Here is a 21771-nt window from a genome sequence, read left to right as displayed (position 1 = left end):
GTAGCTATGGTATAAGATAAGATGTGTTTGACATGTTAGAGTAGGATTAGGATGATAATCAAGATTACTCAGCTAGTGCTGTACGTACCAGGATCAGGGGGAGCTATCCTGGACCCGTTTCCATACAAAGACTCATGTTTCTAAATATTTAGCCAGTATGTGTAAATCTGTCGAGCGTTCATCTGGCAGTGAGGTATGCAGGCATCTGTCTAGATGGGGTTGTGCAATTCTCTCAAAAAGAAGCCCTGTTCTGTTCTCCCAAGTCACACATCTGTAGTTCTGTGGCTGTAAACCATATCTGGTAATATAAAGGCGATAAAGAAGAGGTGAGGAGATTCAAACCTGTGATGTCTTCATGGCTGCACACTTTCGAGAGCCAGAGAGTAACATGGCGGGACCCATGTGTGACTTTTTACCTTCACAATTAGGAGAGGAAATAAAACTGTATTAAAAATAAGGAATGAGTCAAATCTGTACACCTTTATTTGTTCCAGTACTTGTGTGTAAGTGCTGTAATTACAGTTCATGGCCTACCAAAAAGTGATACCCCCTTCTGAAATTGAAGCCAGGAGATTTCAGGCATGTATTTCAGGCCATTTTCAAGCTACTGGTGACATTTCATAGCCATAGAAACACTTTTTCTTCATTTTGTTGTAATGCTGAGGGCTGCATATTTTTGTAGTTACTGTGAAACCCATTTTGCATAAAGAAGATAGATGAGGCTGATAGCATTTCACAGAAGTGGCAAAAATGCCACAGATAAGGTGGCAGCCCACATTTCCTTTGCTGCGCAGAATATTATACACTGTATTTTCAACTGCACATGACCCAGTAAGGAAACCAAATTATTTATCTATTTGTGTGTGAAGGGGTGCACAATACAAGGATTTAGGCATAATTTTATAACTTTCCTTTATTGATTCCAATAATCAAAAGTCACACTTTTACAGCTTAATCATTATCATTAGACACAACAAGGCCACTAGTTATTAACAGAAATCAAGCAATGATATCAGTTACCAGTTTGTGGAAGAAGCATCGGGCGTTCACATGACCACCCTTTCATCGGTTCAGGCTTTCAAGATGGCGTGCTTGTTATGAATGATTCCATCCAAACTCCTCTGGATTGAATCATCGGCCCAAACGTTGATTAGAGCAAATGCTTCTTCATCGCTCCACGCCATCCCTGCAGCAATCTGTTACGTGGTTTTACACTACACAGGATTTTGACCCGGGTAAATTCAGGACCGGAGAAGGAGCGCCAGTGTGAAAGGGACTTTACTTCCAACAGGTTAGGGAGGTCAGTTCTGCTCATTTAATTGCCCCTTTCTCAGGCAACAGAACATTCTAGCAGCATACACTGCCCACATGTAGCTGCCCCCTCATAGTTTTGTACTTAATGTTTTCATAAACTATTTACAACCCCTATCTATCAAAACTAAAAACCTCAGAGCGTCCACCTAACCTGTTTGAGTTTTGTTTAGCTTTACTGGTGTGTTTTTTTTTTTTTTGTGTGTAAAACAAGGAGTCACAGGATGTATTTAACTGATGTTGCAAGACGTCCTTTTTACACCTACCCAATTTACTCACCAGGCCTACGCTTTGGGGGAAAAACATCAATAAAAGCTTTTCAGCTTTGATGTCGGCTCTGGCGATTCTGCTTGGAAAAAACTTAATGAGCCGATAGCTATTATGGTCTGCTCACGTCAACATAAAACAAGCGTTTTAAAGCAAGGAATGTAAGAAATGGATATTATTATAACAATCTGTTACGCAGCATTTCTAAGGATGCATGCCCATTAATCTTGCTTTGGGCTGTGTATTAAAGCATAGAAAAAAGGGATTTCACATGTTGGATGCCAAATTTACACAAATAAAGTATTGAGCAATATTTAAAAAGGATCACATTTAAAATATTAGTAGAAAGACAGAGCTTGGTTAGCAGTCCTTTATGAATAGGTACAATCATATTTCTAATGCTCCGTGGGCGTTTTCTACATATCTGAGTTAGAATATTGATTGCCTTGTGGAGTGATGTGAAGCTGTTTTTAATTACTTTCAGTTGTTTTACAAAGCCCTGTGACTAATAATACACTGCTTCCAAGAGGCATGCAAGCTAGTATTTAAAGGTATAATGAGTAAAGGAAACTTTCCCCCACCTCAATGACGTGCATATTCAGATAACTATAAATAGCCTCATATTTTATACTAAAGTTATAATGAAAAGTTATTTAAGAAGTGATAACATACCAAAGCACAGCCCTACCCAAAAGGGACTGCTAAAACGAATCTAGTGCATGTTAGCGTTTGAAGAAACAGCTGCTTTGAGATAGCAAAGGATAATTTTTTTGTAATTCAATCGGATTTAAATTACTGATACAGTATATGTATCAAATGGAATGGAATGTGTCAAGGTTTATATTCAAGTTCAGGTTTGCACAGTGAGTCCCACTCATTAAAGAAAAGCATTTGAAACCATGGAGAGAAAACAGGTGGTCTGACCAGGGTAGAGGTTACTCAGAATCACTCACTTTGGTAAGATATGTTGAATGAGCAATTACAACCACTCCTAGAATAATGACATTCAGTCCTTGTAGAAAAACGTCCAAGTAAACCTGCTGCCAGCACGTGCAGTAGGTGCTTCATTCATTAAAAGGGTGTGATGAAGTCACCAACTATACAACTTCTCTGGATTCATTGATTAAAACAGAGCCATTTTTGTGCAAAAAAGGCTTTTAACAAAACATTTTCTCACCTCAAATTAGCAGAACATCATTTCCACAAGCCCTTCTGTGGTCGATCTGTGGCAGGCTAATTGGATTTGCTATATTCTGTCACAAAACGATATTCTACCAAAATGCAATCAAGTGTTATTTTATTTCTTCCTGTTGGTAAATGACAAAAGAGAAATCACGGAAACAAAATCAGACAAAAAAAAACAAAACAAAAAAAAAACCAGAATATGAAAATGCATACAAAATGTCCAGAGACAGCTTCAGTGCTTGCGGCCTTGCAATTCACTTGCAGTTCAATACTAAAACTTGATGGAATTATTACCCTTTGTACCTTGTAGTCTGTAGTGTACACACAGAGTCAATTGACATGCCTCCTCTCACATGGCCCAGCCTACAAGCTTCTATGCTACCCTGAAGAGGGTGCTGGGTAACTTTGGTCTCTCTACACTGTGCGCTCATGCAACACAAAGAACAATGCTCCCTCTAAAGCAAGTTTCCACTTACACTGCGAACACAGCAGCACAAAAATCTGGTACATTCCTCCTTCAGACTCTGGATCAAAGGGTGTTATGCTGACAAGCAGCGATAGGATGCCATTTGTCAAAAGCATGCTTTAGTCTGACAGGGGAGGAAGCGTGTTACAGTATTGAGATACTTCTGTGCAGAAAATAGATCTTAGACTGCCCAACCTGTGGTTTCAACAAGACAGTCTCTCCTTGGGTAGATTTGGTTTGAGTGTTTCACCTATCTTGGGGCTATCTAGAGTAATGGAGGTTAAATAATAGAATTACCAGACTAACAAGTCTGTTATAGGAACTAGGCTATTTAATGGTCTGAAGACTACCAAAGATAAGTGGGCTCTGCTTTTAGTGCTCACAATTGATGTTCAAGACCATGTTCATTATTCTTTGGAGGATCACATCAGCAAACCCTAGATCAAACACTGCAGAGAGACAATGACATTATCTGGGTAATGGGAGGCATCATTTTTACACTGCTGCACCAAGAAGGGTTAGTGATTCTACACAATATAATGAAGCTGGACAAAACATAAAAACACCCATTTTGTAACAGTTTCAAAAACCCATGTAGCATTTTGCGTAAAGGATACGATTGCTGATTACAAGCCAACTTTCCTAACGGCATCAAACACTGAGGAATGTCGCATATCTTTGCAGAACAATTTAAACACCTTGCAGGAGTGTTTACACGCTAGTGCCGTCCTGTAGTGTCTACATCCCATTGACAGTGTTATGGCAGGTCTTTATTTTTTTTTCCACTGAACAGAAGATGTGTACAGAAGACTGAAATGGGAATATCATGTTATACTGTTGGAGAAAAGACACGTGCCACCAATATTACAACAGAAGCAGACTCAGACAACTGCCCTCATCATAAGAATGAAAACAACGTCCTTTTGATTTACTCCTCAGTATCTGAGGCGTCCGTCAAAGAGGGGCTGTTGTGGCTGACATTATCACAACAGTCCTCAGCATCCGAGAAAGAAGACACGTAATGGAGTCCAGACACTCTTTGGTAACCATGGACACAGGACTCAGGAAATATAGACAGCTCCAGGCAGTTAATTCCTGGCTGCTTGGTGGACACATTCCACATCTCTAACAGCGGCGAGCACATCACACATCCCATTGCGATTCTGGAACCGGCTCTTTCAGTGAGAAAAATACTCTGGACGTCTCCCCTATAGACGGATTACGAGTCGAACATCCTTATAGTAGATGCAATCACTTCCAGTAATTGGAAGACACACACCATTGACAAGTATCAGTCTGTTAATTTGTCAGACTATGAGGTTTTTTATTTCCCTCGGGCAGGGTGGGGGGGGGGGGGGCTGGGGTAAGCAGAAAGCATGAAGGGAATGCACATAAATAGTTTGATCTCGCTTCTACAAGTTCAGTCAGAGGACCTAGTTCAGTCTTCTTTGTTGAACAAAATGCTCTTGGCTCCTGTTTAGCAATACAAGCCTTCAAGAAAGGGGAGAGCAGCTTTTAAAAAGCAAATTCAAAACATTATAATTATGTATTCCAGATCTCAACTCATTCCTTAACCATGCATTTGAAATGAGTTCTTCAAAGTGGTCCACTGAATTGCACCGTCTTCAGACAGTCAATAGCCAACTTGACTTGGTCAGTCCAGAAGATCCTTCATTTTCTCCATCGCTTTAACATTTCACCCAGATCACAAACTTCTGTGGGCTGTGCTCAATGAATATAAATATATTTTACATGCAGCAAGGGGCTGGTAAAGTTGACCAGCTAAGTCCTGCCAGTTTAAGTCCTGAATGATGTGAAACCCCCCAAAAATGTGGTTTCAGATTGAGGCAAATATCCAGCAGTTTATAGCAAAAAATCTTTGAGATTGAACTCAAAAGCCAGTTCTCAGGCAAGTCCTCTAAGACTTAACCCAATGTCCTATTCATTATATCTAGAAATCTATTGCATTGTCCTATAAGATATCAACAAAATGGTAAAATCCAGATATAAGCAAACATCCTACTAGATAATCACAGATAATTTGGTGAAACCAATATCTGATTAGACGCAGTCTTGGCAGATTCAAGTCTTATAGGATACTTGTGTTGTCCGGATGTCGTGTTGGTTTAGGCCGAGGCCCGGTCTGGATTTTGCAGTCTGCCCATGACGGTGTATCCAATTAGTGTCACTGCTACCTCAATGGTCCTGCCAAGGGAAATGACAAAGACACAGCAACATGAGACAGAGCCTGTCAGCTGCATTCAGGTGATTGAGATTAAACAAGCCCGTCTGCGTCACCTGTCATAGTAACTGATCTTACAAGAGCCGGAAGCTTCCGTAAGGTTCACCTCATGGCCTGTCAAGCATTGCTCAGGACAGGATCCTTGTAAAGAACTAAAATAGATTTTAAAAAGGAACAGCAGCAGCTGTTTGTTGAGAAGTGGCTACTTAACAATAAGTCGGTTTTGTTAACAATTACCAAACAGAGTGAAACTTGCTTAGTCTATTTATGAATGTATTTCTTTTGCTATGTTTTGTAACTGTTTGAAAAACCAATTAACAACAGAAACAGTGGCTGGATAGCTGAGAGTTATGGACTACCAGAGTGTGGAAGGCAGTGGGTTTGAGTAACTTAGTGGTAGGTTAAAGAACTGTTTATTTAACTGTTAATATGTGTATTTTGGGGCTATAAGGAGACCATCCTTTGTATGCATGTATGTATGTATGGACATCTCATGTACATGTACAGTACTGTGCAAAAGTTTTAGGCAGGTGTGAAAAAATGCTGTAAAGTAAGAATGCTTTCAAAAATAGACATGTTAATAGTTTATATTTATCAATTAACAAAATGCAAAGTGAGTGAACAGAAGAAATATCTACATCAAATCAATATTTGGTGTGACCACCCTTTGCCTTCAAAACAGCATCAATTCTTCTAGGTACATTTGCACACAGTTTTTGAAGGAACTCGGCAGGTAGGTTGGCCCAAACATCTTGGAGAACTAACCACAGTTCTTCTGTGGATTTAGGCAGCCTCAGTTGCTTCTCTCTCTTCATGTAATCCCAGACAGACTCGATGATGTTGAGATCAGGGCTCTGTGGGGGCCATACCATCACTTCCAGGACTCCTTGTTCTTCTCTACGCTGAAGATAGTTCTTAATGACTTTCGCTGTATGTTTGGGGTCGTTGTCATGCTGCAGAATAAATTTGGGGCCAATCAGATGCCTCCCTGATGGTATTGCATGATGGATAAGTATCTGCCTGTACTTCTCAGTATTGAGGAGACCATTAATTCTGACCAAATCCCCAACTCCATTTGCAGAAATGCAGCCCCAAACTTGCAAGGAACCTCCACCATGCTTCACTGTTGCCTGCAGACACTCATTCGTGTACCACTCTCCAGCCCTTTGGCGAACAAACTGCCTTCTGCTACAGCCAAATATTTCACATTTTGACTCATCAGTCCAGAGCACCTGCTGCCATTTTTCTGCACCCCAGTTCCTGTGTTTTCGTGCATAGTTGAGTCGCTTGGCCTTGTTTCCACGTCGGAGGTATGGCTTTTTGGCCGCAAGTCTTCCATGAAGGCCACTTCTGATCAGACTTCTCCGGACAGTAGATGGGTGTACCAGGGTCCCACTGTTTTCTGCCAATTCTGAGCTGATGGCACTGCTGGACATCTTCCGATTGCGAAGGGAAGTAAGCATGATGTGTCTTATCTGCTGCAGTAAGTTTCCTTGGTCAACCATTGCATCTACGGTCCTCAATGTTGCCCGTTTCTTTGTGCTTCTTCAAAAGAGCTTGGACAGCACATCTGGAAACCCCTGTCTGCCTTGAAATTTCTGCCTGGGAGAGACCTTGCTGATGCAATATAACTACCTTGTGTCTTGTTGCTGTGCTCAGTCTTGCCATGGTGTATGACTTTTGACAGTAAACTGTCTTCAGCAACCTCACCTTGTTAGCTGAGTTTGGCTGTTCCTCACCCAGTTTTATTCCTCCTACACAGCTGTTTCTGTTTCAGTTAATGATTGTGTTTTAACCTACATATTGAATTGATGATCATTAGCACCTGTTTGGTATAATTGTTTAATCATACACCTGACTATATGCCTACAAAATCCCTGACTTTGTGCAAGTGTACCTAGAAGAATTGATGCTGTTTTGAAGGCAAAGGGTGGTCACACCAAATATGGATTTGATTTAGATTTTTCTTCTGTTCACTCACTTTGCATTTAGTTAATTGATAAATATAATCTATTAACATGTCTATTTTTGAAAGCATTCTTAATTTACAGCATTTTTTCACACCTGCCTAAAACTTTTGCACAGTACTGTATGTATGTCTCAAGTTTTGTATTTACATCCGTGGCCTGGGTTACAACACATGTATGTTAGTGAGGCAGGGGGCACTCTGACGGTACTGGAAACAGAACGTACCAGTGGTTAAAGGTTTAAGCCCTGAGCACACGCGTACCATTAGCAGTCAACCTAGCAAACACTGAAGAGGTAACATTATCCCTCCTAGACAGAGAAACTCAACAGTGCTGTTTAAACTGATAACTTATTAACAGCGTCGCTCAGGTGACAAAACCACATTGCATTACTGGCAGCACAGCCCCTTATCAGAGGCTTGCTGTAACTGGAGACCTGAGAAGTGGTTCGATTTTCATTCGAGATTAGGGTTTGAATAGCGAAATATTTTCCATTTAAAACAACTTGCATTAGTCTTTCAAATAAGGACTGGCACTTTTTAAGCCACGGTTCTTAACTCTTACTCGTTGCTTGTCATTCAGGTAAAGCACGGTGGGGACCCCTGTCTGATCTGAAACATGTTAAAAAGTTGGATTACTACAGTATATTATATTACCACTAAACCTGTGACATCAGTTTCAGACAGAATAGGCAATAGAGCCAATATGAAAGACTTTGATAGAGGGTGTTCGGTTGGCAGGTGATCCATATCGTGCTGAGCTGCGTGTAGCCAGCAATATAGTACTGAACTAGCTGATCACTAGATGGCGCTGGCTCTTACTTCTCTGAAGACACTTTGATACAGTTCATGCAATACAGTTTGCTTTTCGTAGCGTTCTTTATGCAGAGCATCCCAGGATCTTTACAATGCAAACTCAATTAAAAAAAATCCACTGACCAATCAATCCAGCTCATAAAACAAGCGAACTAAAACAAATATGTTTTTCATTTTGATTTGAAAGATTGGACCGTGCCAGCATTCTCGATCTAGCCTGTGTTACACATGTCTGTCTATAAAACTAAAACTGAACAGTAGCTCCTGACCTCAGGTTAAAGCACTGTGGTAGAGACTTAACAAAAAATACATTGAAATTACAGTGAACAGTAGTAATCATAAAAAACAGTGGACAGAAAAAAAGAAAATGTAATTAGCAGCGACCTACCGTTTAAACACCTCTGTGTGCCATTGAATCACTGCTATCCTGGGATCTGCATGCCAACATTAATTAAAACCTACTGACTTGCACAAATAGTGCAGAGGTGTTTCTCTGGCTCTGTTCCAACCCTGTCTATCCCCTTTCTTCTCATTGGCAATATAATATTCTTTCATTTCTACCATGTCCTTGTGCTCTTCCTTTCTTTCCTTCTTTTATTCTTTCTGAGATTTCAAAAGGGAGCCCAGGGAATATCTTGCTCAGACACCAGTGTGTTAAGTCTTTTCTCACTATACCAGTGACAGCTGTCTCAGATATCTTCTCAATACTCTGCCGAGCCGCGATGCACCTGTGGGTCAGGCTATCGGTGGAGGGCAGGCAAGCTGTCCTGTAGACGTTTTCACTGGGGAGATAATGGAGCCTCGGTGCATACATCTCCCCTGCAGCCATGCGAGTCTGTGAAGAATGCGTCAGAGGTACAGAGAAGCCTGCCTCTTTGATTGACTTAAATACCAGCAGCGCGATTTGCAATTTAAATAAATGCCAGAGTTCATAGCTCAGCTTGGGGGAGCAATCGAGTCTCTTCATGCTAATCTCCCAACTGAAAGCGAGCTAATCCTGACCTTAAAATCAGTTTCATCCCAAACCATTAACCTAATCCCAACCTTCAAAATCACCATGAGACTGCAAAAACTGGGATATTGTCAAGTCAAAGTGCAGAGCGCTGATTGCACTGACAACTAGCAGGGCACACAGCCAGTGTTTTACCCCGTGCAGGGAGGCTCAGTAATGAGCTTGAACACAAGCAACTGGAATGCAGAGCCAAATCAAACTTGTGATTTATGTAAGTGAGCAAATGGAAAACACCACAATTAAACTGCTCACTCTGCATATATATCTCATTTAAATGAAACAAGGGTTAGGATCTGGAAGCAATCAATCTGCCAAGCCTTACCTGTTTCCATTGGGCTCCAGTGAGTGCAACCAAACGCAGGAGATCCCAATTCCTGAAGCTCTGCTCCCTCTCTCTGTCTCTGAGTGTAACTGTATCCAGCCTCTCTCCCTTGCAGTCCCACTCTATCTGTGACGGCCAGCCTGTGGCACTCTACCTGAGCTCCTGTCATTGTGACATCATCGCTGTCTGCTGGGACTGGCTCCCCACACACCACACTGAATCAATCTGTTACAACCCCCTTCAGGTACCTTGTATAGCACACAGGCATATTGTTGTGTCTAGCAGGGGTCACACCACAGCCTTGACATTTTCAACCACACTCAAATACAAGGATTATTTTTTTTTTTATATACTTTTTCTGTATATAAGAATTACAAAAGGACAGCGCAGCTTTTGCTACTGAAGACACAAACTCTTCATTTAGTAGCTAGAATGATTGTCTGCTAGTTGTGCAATACACAGTATGCTATCTGCTTGTATTATATTTCAGTAAAAAAAAATTGATATAGTATAGCTATGTAGTTGTATAGTACAGCTATTGTGAAACGAGTATGTTTCAGACTTTAAGACGTCTTTAAAGGTCCACTACATTAGATTAACCACTAGAGATGCTCAATAAAACGGGTCCTTCACAGGAAAATCCATTTACAGTCTCTTTTTTTCTCTGTGGGGTTTAATAAATGAAACTAACCACATTTGATGGGTGTGAAATGAAGCTAACCGCTTTTGAGAGAAAAAGATGGACTAATTTGAAAGGGCACAATGAAATGGATTTGGTCATTCAAACCATGTTACCGAAAAGCCTTGTACGTTTTTAATTGAATGCATTCAATCACTTCAGCCCTTTAAAGGATTTCAGTAATTAGTGGTTTCAGATCCAGTTTGCTACAAGATTTTTTGTCACTACTGGAGGTTTTAAAGACAAACTGTAAGAAAGTCAAGTTAGACCAACATTTTTCGGCTAATGCCATCATGCAGTTTTATCAGAAAGCTGATTAAGGCATCATCCAATGTGTTTGCTAATTTCCTACAGCTTCCCCTTAACTGAAGATTGCTGCCAGTTGATGCAATCGAGATTTCTTTTGATGTGGTTTCTGTGTGGCATACAGTGCCACCTGGTGCATGAATTGTGCAATCACATTATCATAACTTCAAAATCAGGGGATACAGCTCACCCAGCTTCTAGTACACATCTTTAGAGATTCGATGTATAGGAAGGCAGATCTATAAAAATGTAAATTTCAAAAGACCAAACAAAAAGAAACAAAAGGCAATTAACAAAAAAAAAGATTTAATTTTACCTGATAGAAATAGTTAGATGCCATAAGCATATCATGGTGGATTTGCACAGTAAGATTGCTGTTCTGTGAGTCACTATTGCCAAAATACACCACAGCAAACTTGAATAAGGGGGATTGAATCCAATGAAAAGGGAAAGGGATGAAGGAAAGGAATTAAAGACGAAGCAATTCTAAAACGAAAGCACGGAATGCATTAAATACTTTTAGTTATGTTTGCTCAAAACGTAAATTCTATGTCCGTTTCCCTCTATATACTTGCATGATTCAGAACAAAAAAAAATCATAGCCTTTAAATGTCACCATGTTTTGCTAAAACCACTTTCCATGTGGACAACATCTCAAATACAATTTATGTGATTTGCCCTTTCATCCCACGCTTAAAGTCTCCACGGTAATGTTTTTAGCTCTAAAGCTATACATATATATATAAATATATATTTTACAATCTGTGTATGAATGTTGGACTAGAATGTACACTTGTAAATTCATCTGTGTTTTTATACACCAGGCTGCTAAGTCCAGTCATTAATGGATTTGTTCCAATGCCCTCCCTGTCTCACCAGCAGTTTCTGGAATCTTCAGCAGGGGTCATACTATCCCCACTATTATTCAGTGTCTTTCCATAAAAAGATGAAGGAGAGAGCAAGAGAAAACAGTGCAAGGTAATTTGACAGAGTGCATTCCATATGCAGTCACTCTGTATCCAACACCCAATTAGTGTGGTCTCTATCACAACTTCCCTATCGCTGCTAAAAAGAAAAAACATCTCCCAGACCCTCTCCATTTCTTATGAGTGTACCGAGATTCTGTTTCTCATCTATATACAGTATTACAAGAGCGCAGTAGGTAGTTGGTAGATGCCTTTGGATTCAATAATAAGCAAGCAACAAATTGGTACAATTTGACAACTGTCAGTGTATGCTGAAAGAGCTCTGGAGAGAGCTCTGTACCATGTGCATGCATACATACAGCCTGTTGTGCCCGCGGTAGCTTGCAATAGGAAATCACAGTAATGAATGGGGTCGGTGTCAGTTACCGAACAAAATCAATTCTGTTTACAGATTCCTCCAGATTACCTATTGATTTTCGGCGCTCCCCGTATAACTTTCATGGATAGCCTCAGCCGAAACCCTCTTGAAACCGGGAAGCACCGCAATGTGAAATTTGATTATATCCATGTGGGGGGAGATGGAAGAAATTAGCAGGCAGCATTCGAATGAAATGCATTAGAAATGAAGCATATCCCAGCATTTTAACAGCAAATCATGTACATCAAATGAAAGCTGCAGATTCAAGGAGAATGGATGGGTTTTTACTTGAGTGGGCTATAGCAGATTTAGGTTACACAGTTTACACAGCAGGTCCCCCCTGAGGCTCAATGGAGAGTATACAGTACCTCATGTCAAGTTTGATCGTGCTATATGCTGCCCACAGGAATCCTGTTGGGTTAGTTGGAATTCAAACCAAGACCAATCAAACGTATAATGGCATTGGCTGTTCACTGGTAAAGTACAGCCAGTTTTTCAAAAGAAGCACTAACCACACAGAGAATGGAGTTTGATTTTTTTTGTTTCACTCGAAATTGTGCGATTCCCTTTGTGTTTTGGATTGGATGTTAAAAAGGTTTTCTTGTTTAACATCACATCACCTGCTCCATCAGCTTCAAATCGCAGATAATTACATCCCAAAGGGAAGAGCTATTCCATTGGTATAGAGGTCAATTTCACACTGTAATAACCGGTTAGCAGTGTTTGTCACACCTGAATGTAGGTACCTACTTGACACTCAAGAATCTTGGCTTGTGTGATGTTTTGACATCAGCCTCCCTCCCCATTCTTCTAATGAAGTTTCAACCGAAGTGTGTCAGCCCGTTGATGCACCTTGACAGTACACTGCAAACATACACCTGTTTGGGTCTCTACTGGTATGTGCTATTGCTTGGGGGCATGTAGAACTACTGCAATGGAAAACGCTAACCTCTTGTATTAGTTTAAACATAGGTCACTACATATTAACAAGCAATTAACAAGAATTGATCAGCATTTGTTAGTAAGCTAGATGTCAACGGTTCATAAAACTAAGAAAATCACTCCTTAAAAACCTCACTATTGCAAATGAGCAGGACAGGCCATTCCCTAAAGAAAGAACACAGAGACCAAGCATACTGTTTGAGTGTGTGCATTTATTTTAAACATGACTCTTGTTGGATCCAGCATTGAAAAGCACTGATGTATTCGGGACCCTCAGACACAATTCTGCAAATACAGAGCACGTGTACAGTATGATACAGTTACATGCAGTCGGTTTATAAATACAATGCATCGACTTCCTAGTATAGCAGCTTGTAGCTAGACGGAGAACTGTAGAAATGCACCTTGCTGAACACCCAACTACCACTCAGCCTTCCAATTATAAAAACTTGATCATATCTAGTGCTTTATAGATCTTTCTGGATGCTCCACATCCATACAGGACTGTTTGTCACCCTTCTAGGGGTCATTAACCAATCAGCAAAAGGAGAAAGAGAAAGGGGTCATGTGACAGACATTTTCCATATTGTGATGTCACTTACACACACATCACCGCGAAATGTATAACATGGACATGTTTCAGTGAATGCCAGTGGTAAACACTGCCTTTACAATTAAAATCAATTCCATTTCAGTATTTACATGACTACATTCTTTAAACCTAATTTTTTTTATTGTTTGCTCACTTTTTTTTTTTTAGTACTGGGGCTGGTTGTATAAATCTCCTTCAGAATTCAGTTTAACACTTAGGGTAATTGTTTCCTTAACTAGGCGTATTAACTTAAATTGGCTGCTTTATGAAACAGCCTTAAACTCAAGGAACACTGAAGGGGAAACGTAACTAAAGCTGTCTTATGCAACTGGCCGGTGAGTTCAATGTTGGTTAAAGAAAACGTATGCATTTGTCTATTAAAAGAAACTTGAAGCCACTGACATAACCTTAAACCCAACCCTAGAAGTCTTATCGGTATCTACAGTAAGCATTATTCTGAGAACAGCAGCAGTAACCAAGCTTTTCACATGCCCAATATTGGTGGCTGTCATGGTAACCGCACATGTACATTGATCGACAGGCAGCTCTGTGAAGCAAACAAGACATAATCCCAGTGCACAGAAATAATTGAGTCATCAAATATGTGAAGCAGAGCAAGCAACTGTCTTTGTGTCTATTTAAGAATGTACACAGTCCCCTTAAGGCAATCAAAGTTCTGTGACCATTCACAATCCACAATCAATATATCAGAAACGCAATTAGCTGAAATGAACAGACATATAAAAACCGGTCACTCCTACATCCCACATTTTTTTCTAATACCTTTCATTTATTTCTCTCTTGAAAGTTTGGGACTTTACACAATACAGTGGATAATGTGACAGTATCACATGCGAGTCGGTCATTAGAAAGCACTGACCGTTTTTCCATAAATTATGGTTTTGATTTAAGACCACGAAGACTTGGACAGCAGAGACGTTTTCATATTCAGGTTTCAGTGCTTCTGTACAGAGCATCCTTACTGTCGTTTATCATCTGTGAGTGAGGATGACTCATGACTGCACAAGTGGAATGAAAAACAGACAAAAGGACAAGGTTGTTGGACTTGGAAGGTCAGAAACAGTACGAATTGCATTACAGCTGCTGCAGAGCAGTTTTGGGGGACTAGGCAGCAGGGAGATATCCAATCATTTTTATAGAAGTAATATCTTTCCCTGGGCTGCAGGACCTCTTTCAGCAGGTAATCGATTACATGCCAACAGGTAAGAATCTGATGAGTTCAGAATAGGGTTAAGCAGGATCCTGGTTGCTCAATATGTAAAGAACGAACGCAGTAATGAAACACATCTCAGCCTCTCGATAGGACCGGGGTGTTTTTCTTCATTTGAAATATTCCATTATTTCGTGTTTTGTAATGATTTTAAACTAGAGGGTTAATTGAAATCGTGCAGAGATCTCTGCTCTCTGTGAGGGATGTTCATCACAGACCTGGGATTGATTTACGGAAGGCATTTGGTGAGTTTTACAATATGATGTGCTCAATATTAGGAGAGGATAGCTCTGATGTAATTATCTAGATGATGTGTTTTATTGTGTATGGTGTAATTGCCTAGTATTGATTTCCTTTGTGTCTGTTTGAGAGCGGGCGCGCAGCCGGAATTAATCACAGCAGCGCTAGTGAAACAATATTCTTGTTTTTACATCAAAATATGAAATGAGTGACAGTGAAAGTGCGAGAACAGAATGCAAATAACACCTCAGATATCAAAACACTATCAACATGAATGCTTTTGCTTTTTCATATAACTTATACTGTACACAGAAACGTTTTAGTGCCACAGAAGCAAAAAACATGTCCACATACCAAGCAGGGGTGGTTAACTATACAGCTCCTAGGATTTTATTTATAGGGATTTGCAAAAAGACAAACAGTATTGCAGCAGAAATTGACAAAACTACCCTTTATGCTCTTGGCCTTTGCTTCTAATTGTGAATGTACATATCTGTGTTTCTCTCTAGGGTGACCATAGATAGGAAAGGTAACCTGGTGTTGTAATGTGAATAAATAGATAAATAAATAAATCTACCAAACACCTTGTAGACTTTTCTGCCTTTTTTTTTTTTTTTTTTTTGAATGAACAGGTCTTGAGCCTCATGAGGGTTAAACCCAGGCTTAAGCATACATCCAACATCTATATCCAGAGAACACAAACTCCTCTTCATGGCCAACAGTCAAACAACCACACAAGAAACACCAGTAGCTGATGCAATCCTGGCTTTTCCTACGCATTTTATACAGGTACTGTAGCAGCCACGATTCACCTAAAGCCTCGGATCCCTTTTAGCACACGAGTGATTTACAGCTGGTTTAACCGACCCAGATCAGGACCATCTTGAACTACCTTACCTAAATTAACATTGGGAAGCCCAAGAGCAGCGATAAATCAGGGCTCTTTGAAACCAGCCAAACGACACTATTAGGAGTACTACAGGTTAATCTGGGGATACTTCACCAATACAATAATCCCGTCAATGAATAATGCTTCTAGTCATCTATTTTGTTAGTTTTTTTTTTACACATGATAGGATGACAGACTGGTACAGTACAAAGTGCTCACAGCAGGTTTGTGAGGGTACAGAGTCAGTGTCACTAGTTTCTTTCGGGATAAAGCGAGACCTGAAAGATACAAGCAAACAAGAGAGTCAGTAGAAGTGTTATTTCCATTAGTTTGTTTCACGTGTTATTGATCAATCGTGTATTTAAATGCCCTCTCCTGACCATGATAAACGACTTGTCCTGTCTGCCTTGTGGATTAAAAGAGGAGGGCTAGTGTCCCACTGACCTGCCTTGATTTTATACAGTTAGATCGATCAATTAAATACATTCGTGCAAATACAGATCCTCGACTATAAAACAAGCCAGACCATTAACAGGTCCAGATGAACACTGCTTGGGGTTTAATACCTGGATAAACTTCACTTCAGATATAGTTTTGCTTACTTACATGACTAGTAAATTAAGATGGCAAGTTTTTGCATCAATAGTTTCAATTATTAGTGGATACAGCAATGCATTCCAATGCTTGGCAAAGACGTTGAGACAGTACTTCTTTCTTAAGACAATTTGTCCAAAGGTCTGCCCTATACAGGTGTCTATATAAGAGGCAGCAGGTATAACTAAGATTAGCCATGCTTGTGCACTGCAAGCAGTTTGCTCTGCTTTTCTAAATGGAAATAAAAGAAAAAGAGTGCAAGTATATACTGTATATAAAAAATGGTTTATACCTACTTCTTTGGAAACTAGTATTTAATTTCTAAGCTTTGCTTAGTGAATCTGATCAATTCAAGGGGAGGAAGAGATACTAGAAAACAGAATCCGCATACCCCTCATTGTGGATCTTTTTTTTTTTGGCAGCTCTTTGGGCTTCACAAGGCCCTCGTCTCCGCTTCAATCTTGTGCTCTCCGTGAAGGCTCTCCGTGTCGGGCTGAGAGACGCTCTGCCGCACCGCAATCTCAGGACCGCCTCCATAGATGGAAAACAGGTAATTCCACGTCTCCTCGGAGATCTGACCGTAGTCAGCTCCTGGAAACAGAACACGACAGCTGAGTGCGGTCTGACCAGGGTGTGCCTCCTTCAAACCCTTCCCCCGAGCAATCTGACACAAATCAGGAGTTATCCAGCCAGGAACAGGTCCCCAAGTCAGTCTTTAAAACGATTCTCTGCTGGATGAGATCCAGGCAACCACGGATGGAGAACACAGAGTTTTCAAGTATATAGTCAAAACGTTTCCTGGTACCTAATCACTTCCTATGGTCTGACTGCAGCAAGACCATTGGATGCAAATTGAGCTACAGCACACAACATGATAGGAAACCAGGAAGCAGGGGTGAATTGTAATCTGTAGAAGAGACTGAAGTATAAAGAATAAGAAAAAAGAAAACGCCTCTCTCATTACATAGAGGGACCAAGATAGCAGACTTGTTCAATATCTGATAAGCATACATCTAAAAGGTAAAGTTCACTTGACCTATTGCAATATACAGTCCAGGCATATGACTGGATGGAACCACAGTAGTACCCACCTTGCTTGAGCTGGACATGGCCTCCTTTCATCACTGCAATTCTGCTGTTGTCAATGGGGCCGGGTGGCTCTGGGGAAAAATCATGAAGATAAACTGAGATTCCTCATGACACAGTGACAGGGTAGTTCAAGTTTAATTCTGTTTAACACAACGCCCAAGACTAAGACCTGGGGACAGACAAGCCAATAGCTTCAGGAGGTTTTTAAAGAGACCCCTCTTTCAAAAGACTATCAGAAAAGGTTACCTTTCAGCAAATTCTTTAAAACACTAGATCTATTTTCCAAATGGAATGGAACAGCCATGTTACAAACAATCACACTGTCAATACACTACATTGCTCCAATCTCAAAAGAGACTGACAACCAACATCTATGAAACAGTCAACTTTTATTAAATTCATTCGAAAACGTCTTCTAAATTGATTTTAACCACAACTTAATTTCTCCTAAGCCCTCGAGCTGTGCACAGTGTTACTGCACCCTGAACAGTGCTTGGTTCGTACCATTGTCCTTGCCCTTGACAAAGCTCTCCCACTCTCTGAACCACTGCATGCCAATACAGTAGATGACACTGGGGGACTCCTCTGCCTGGAAAGCCTTGTTCAGCTGCAGAGAGAGAGAGAGAGAAGGGAGTGCTTTACTGCTACATGAAGAAGCATTTACATCAGATGTTGCCATGTTGGTGCGTTTTCACTAATGTGAAACCTGCAAGAAGAAAAAACTTCTAGTTGACAGTACTATTACAAGCTGATATTTTCAGTTACCACTGCTTCCCTATTTAAACTCAATTCTGATTACCTGTATCCTTCCAGATACTGCTGGCATTTACAATTTGATCAACAGTCTTATATTTTAGCAAGCATTATGCCACTGTACTGTTCCTTTTTGTACCCAAAAACCATTAAAAACACACAGGGCCACAGTAACAGCAGTACTGGGAATTGATATTTTTGGCACCAATTATTACTGTTCCAAATCCTGCAGGTCCCTGAGAAAGGGGAGCTGGCATGTTACCTTGATGAAGGTATCGATCTCCAGCTTCCTGCGCTTGGCCAGGGCCTCGATTTCCACCTGACAGATGGAGCACACATAGAGGTGGTTTACAGCAGGACCTCCACCAAAACTGGGGAACAAGAGACTCTACTGAGTAAATGCTGCGTGACAACAGTAAAGCCTAGGAGAGGGGTGGCCAACTCTGGTCATGGAGAGGCACAATCCTGCAGGTTTTCCGGGTATCTTTAAATCAAATTGCTAAAGACCTGGTGTTGACCGAATAAGAAAATGATTGTTTCAATTAAGCAATTGAAACTCAGGGGGAATGAAAACCTGAAGACCCTGTGGCTCTCCAGGACCCTGCTTTGGATCAAGTGAAACTGCAGCCGGGAGTCATTTCTGTGGGTCTGCATTGTTGCTCTGATGGATACATGGTTGTAAAATTGGAGAAATGCCTGCTAGATGTTTCACTGCTCACCTGTTATAGAGATACTCCCACACGCTCTGGGGCAAGATCACCACCAAGTCATCGATGTAGTGATACTTGTTGGGTGGGATCCCTGTTTCAAAGGAAACAAACACATTGACAATATGCAACAAGAAAGCTGCTTCATGGGTGGAAATGAACAGCATTGAGATAACATGATGATTCACTGGGACCTGTGGCTAATTTACTCATATCTGGAGTGAGTAATCAGCATTTAATCTGTAACTGTCTGCAAAAAGTGCTGGTGTGTGATCAGCAAACACCATCGGGATGCAGGGGGGATTCATTGAACTCTATATTGCATACTTCAAAACGAAAACAAGATATCCAGGTCAATGGATGAATAGGTAATGTTTTAAAAAGAGAAAAGATACACTAAGATCATGATCATGAAAAGTATTGAAGCACATATTATCATCCACACTTTAAAAAACGTGTCCTGTAATAAAACTCAATAGGCTGCTTTGAAGTATTTAATTATCTTTGAAAGAGGTAAAACCACCTGTTCTTTTTACAAAATGGGCACCAGACAACCAGCACGGTTCGCACGGGATTAAAAACGAGGCGTCCTCAGAGTTGTTCAAAAATGGAGGAGGTCTAGTAACCTCCCATGCGTGGATTCGTTTTCTATGTCAGTAACTTCAAAATGAAATGCGATGTGGCCAGAGAAGGTGCTTTTGTGCATGATTTGTATACAGTGAACTAATAACTTATTTCATTGTGCCTTCTTTCTAAAGGCTAGAATAACCATTTCATCCCTTGAGAGATATGCATTCCCATATATACCTTCAAATGCACCATTCATGTATCAATTTTTGAAGAGTCGCCAATTTGGCTATGCCCAATCTTTGCGTTTTACTGAACTGTAGAATCTCGGGACAGATCGTATCAAAGTCTGGTGTTGTTTTGAGACAAATACCCCGGAAATGCTGTATCAATTGTGACATAACACTCACGTGGTCGATTTGCACAGCAGTAAAAAAATAAACAAGACACAGGACGCCTGAGTTTGACAATTTTACAGAAGGTCCTGATGTCCTGTAAATTTAAAAAAAATATCAGAGCACCTCTGATAATTATCTGGGATAAAAAGAAATGGATGGGACTAAATTTCACTAATGTCAGTAAAAATTCAGAAACCACCAGTTTATGTGGAGATTTTTAGTTCCGTGCGAATTGGGCTTAAGTATTAAATTTCAACTTCTCTTCATCTCTCTCAAGCTGTTTTTTTCTCATTTTGTAAGATTAACATGATTTTTGTTTTAAAAAAAAAAAATAGAAGTCAATTAAAGAATAAAGGAAACGCTTTAAAAATGTTGCCCAGTGAGTGTCCCTCCCGAGCCCACACTGCCCTCTACAGGAGCCTGACCTCCGTGCGTGCAGAGGAAGGTGTGGTTGGCGATGGGACCGGGCTCCGTGAAGGTGTTGAACTTGTTAAGCCACTCCCTGGAGATGTAGAACTGCAGCAGGCTGGGCTCCTTCATGTTAGCCAGGGCTACCACCTTCTGCCTCTCCTGCACAGACTCCTCGCTGCTCTTCCTGGGGGAGCACAAGCAGGAAAACAGTGGAAGTAAATCGTATGCTTTTATCTATTTATTGTGGAGTGAAGTCTGTAGATGTATCTTCACCTGTAAAACAGGACGTAGGCCTCGGCACTCTGCACCACTGTCTCGTGAACCTCCGTGACATACTGGTCATCAAACTCGTACCACTGACCGTTTATTACATTCTGGCAGTATGCAATGTAGTGACCACCTGCAAAGGCAACGAATGAGGAGAGAGAGGAGAGAGAGAGACAAATCTGTACAATGCCACATTGCCAGATTAGGCTGAATGTATTACAGTACACATGTGGGGGTTTATTTTGATCAGCTATTTTTAAATCTACCGCAGTTGGTATAATTTAAACAGATCCTGTTATATTCCTAGGCTTCAATACTAAAGAGAAGACTGGAGATTCAGAGACAATAAATTAAAATGGGCCAATAAACTGTAAAAAAAAACAAAACACACACATATTAAAACTATTTAATTTCATGTTCATGCTTATTTCTATACCTAGAGTAAACTGCCAGCTAGTTTGTCCATTGTGTAAATCCGTATCGACAGCAATAGCATTTTAACCTAACACCAAGATGTTGTCATTTTCGTACTGTAATAGTATTTAAGAAGTGCGCCACCCACTGACCAAATGTTGCAATTGCTGTTTTCAGCTGTACACCCTTACATCATGTAAAACACACTCCACTCCCTCCCTGAATGAAACGCGACTCACTTCCCGCGGTCCCGTGGTGACAGATCACAGAGAGCAGGTCGTAAGTTGTGATCTGGGAAGGGCTCTCCTTGGCTAGGAAAGGTCGGAGTTCAAGCCCCTCCAATGGGAAGGAGACATGGCTGTTGATTTTGAAGGAGTACATGACCTCATGGCGAAAGCGCTTGAGATGAATACAAAGGATCTGTGACCAAGAAACCAAAGACGGCCGTTATTAATAAATAACACACAAACCTCACATTTTGCTCAAATCCCTAGTTCGTGGGCATTTCAGACTGCTTTGCATTTCATATATATTGCACAGGTAACGTCTCTCTATAATTCTGCTGATTGATTCACTGTATATTTAAAAAAAAAATACTTACTTCAGGCAGACGGAGAACCTTGCAGTATTTAACACCATTTCTTAATCTACAAGAGAAAAATACAGTGAAAAAAAAGACATTTTATAAAACAGTCTTACTCAGATTTTCTGTATTGCAATATTTACACAGGCAAAGTTATCTACAACACATTGAACCCAGC

General features: G+C 40.5%; 1 protein-coding gene across 9 annotated transcripts in view; it reads right to left on the bottom strand.

Moving 5' to 3' along the window:
- Positions 1-890: 890 nt before the first annotated feature.
- Positions 891-21771, bottom strand: part of LOC117396903 (ubiquitin carboxyl-terminal hydrolase 20-like) — a 31116-nt gene continuing 10235 nt past the window's right edge. For 5 of the 9 annotated variants that reach the window (XM_059005586.1, XM_033995214.3, XM_059005589.1 and 2 more), the window contains 10 exons: positions 21612-21657; positions 21250-21430; positions 20603-20729; positions 20344-20513; positions 18966-19047; positions 18509-18617; positions 17998-18100; positions 17496-17564; positions 16796-16995; positions 15515-16088 (listed from right to left, as the gene is read on the bottom strand). In XM_059005586.1, coding sequence (XP_058861569.1) covers positions 16838-16995; positions 17496-17564; positions 17998-18100; positions 18509-18617; positions 18966-19047; positions 20344-20513; positions 20603-20729; positions 21250-21430; positions 21612-21657 — 1045 coding nt within the window. In that variant the 3' untranslated portion in view covers positions 15515-16088; positions 16796-16837. Of the gene's footprint in view, positions 5435-13050; positions 14470-15514; positions 16089-16795; positions 16996-17495; positions 17565-17997; positions 18101-18508; positions 18618-18965; positions 19048-20343; positions 20514-20602; positions 20730-21249; positions 21431-21611; positions 21658-21771 lie in introns of those variants that run through there. The other 4 variants (XR_009309605.1, XR_009309604.1, XM_059005587.1 and 1 more) reach the window with 4 other exon arrangements.

Source organism: Acipenser ruthenus, chromosome 31, assembly GCF_902713425.1.
Source record: "Acipenser ruthenus chromosome 31, fAciRut3.2 maternal haplotype, whole genome shotgun sequence".
In the NCBI taxonomy this organism is placed as follows: Eukaryota; Metazoa; Chordata; class Actinopteri; order Acipenseriformes; family Acipenseridae; genus Acipenser; species Acipenser ruthenus.
Note: the sequence above shows the minus strand (reverse complement) of the source record. Positions and strands in the feature narration are given on the sequence as shown.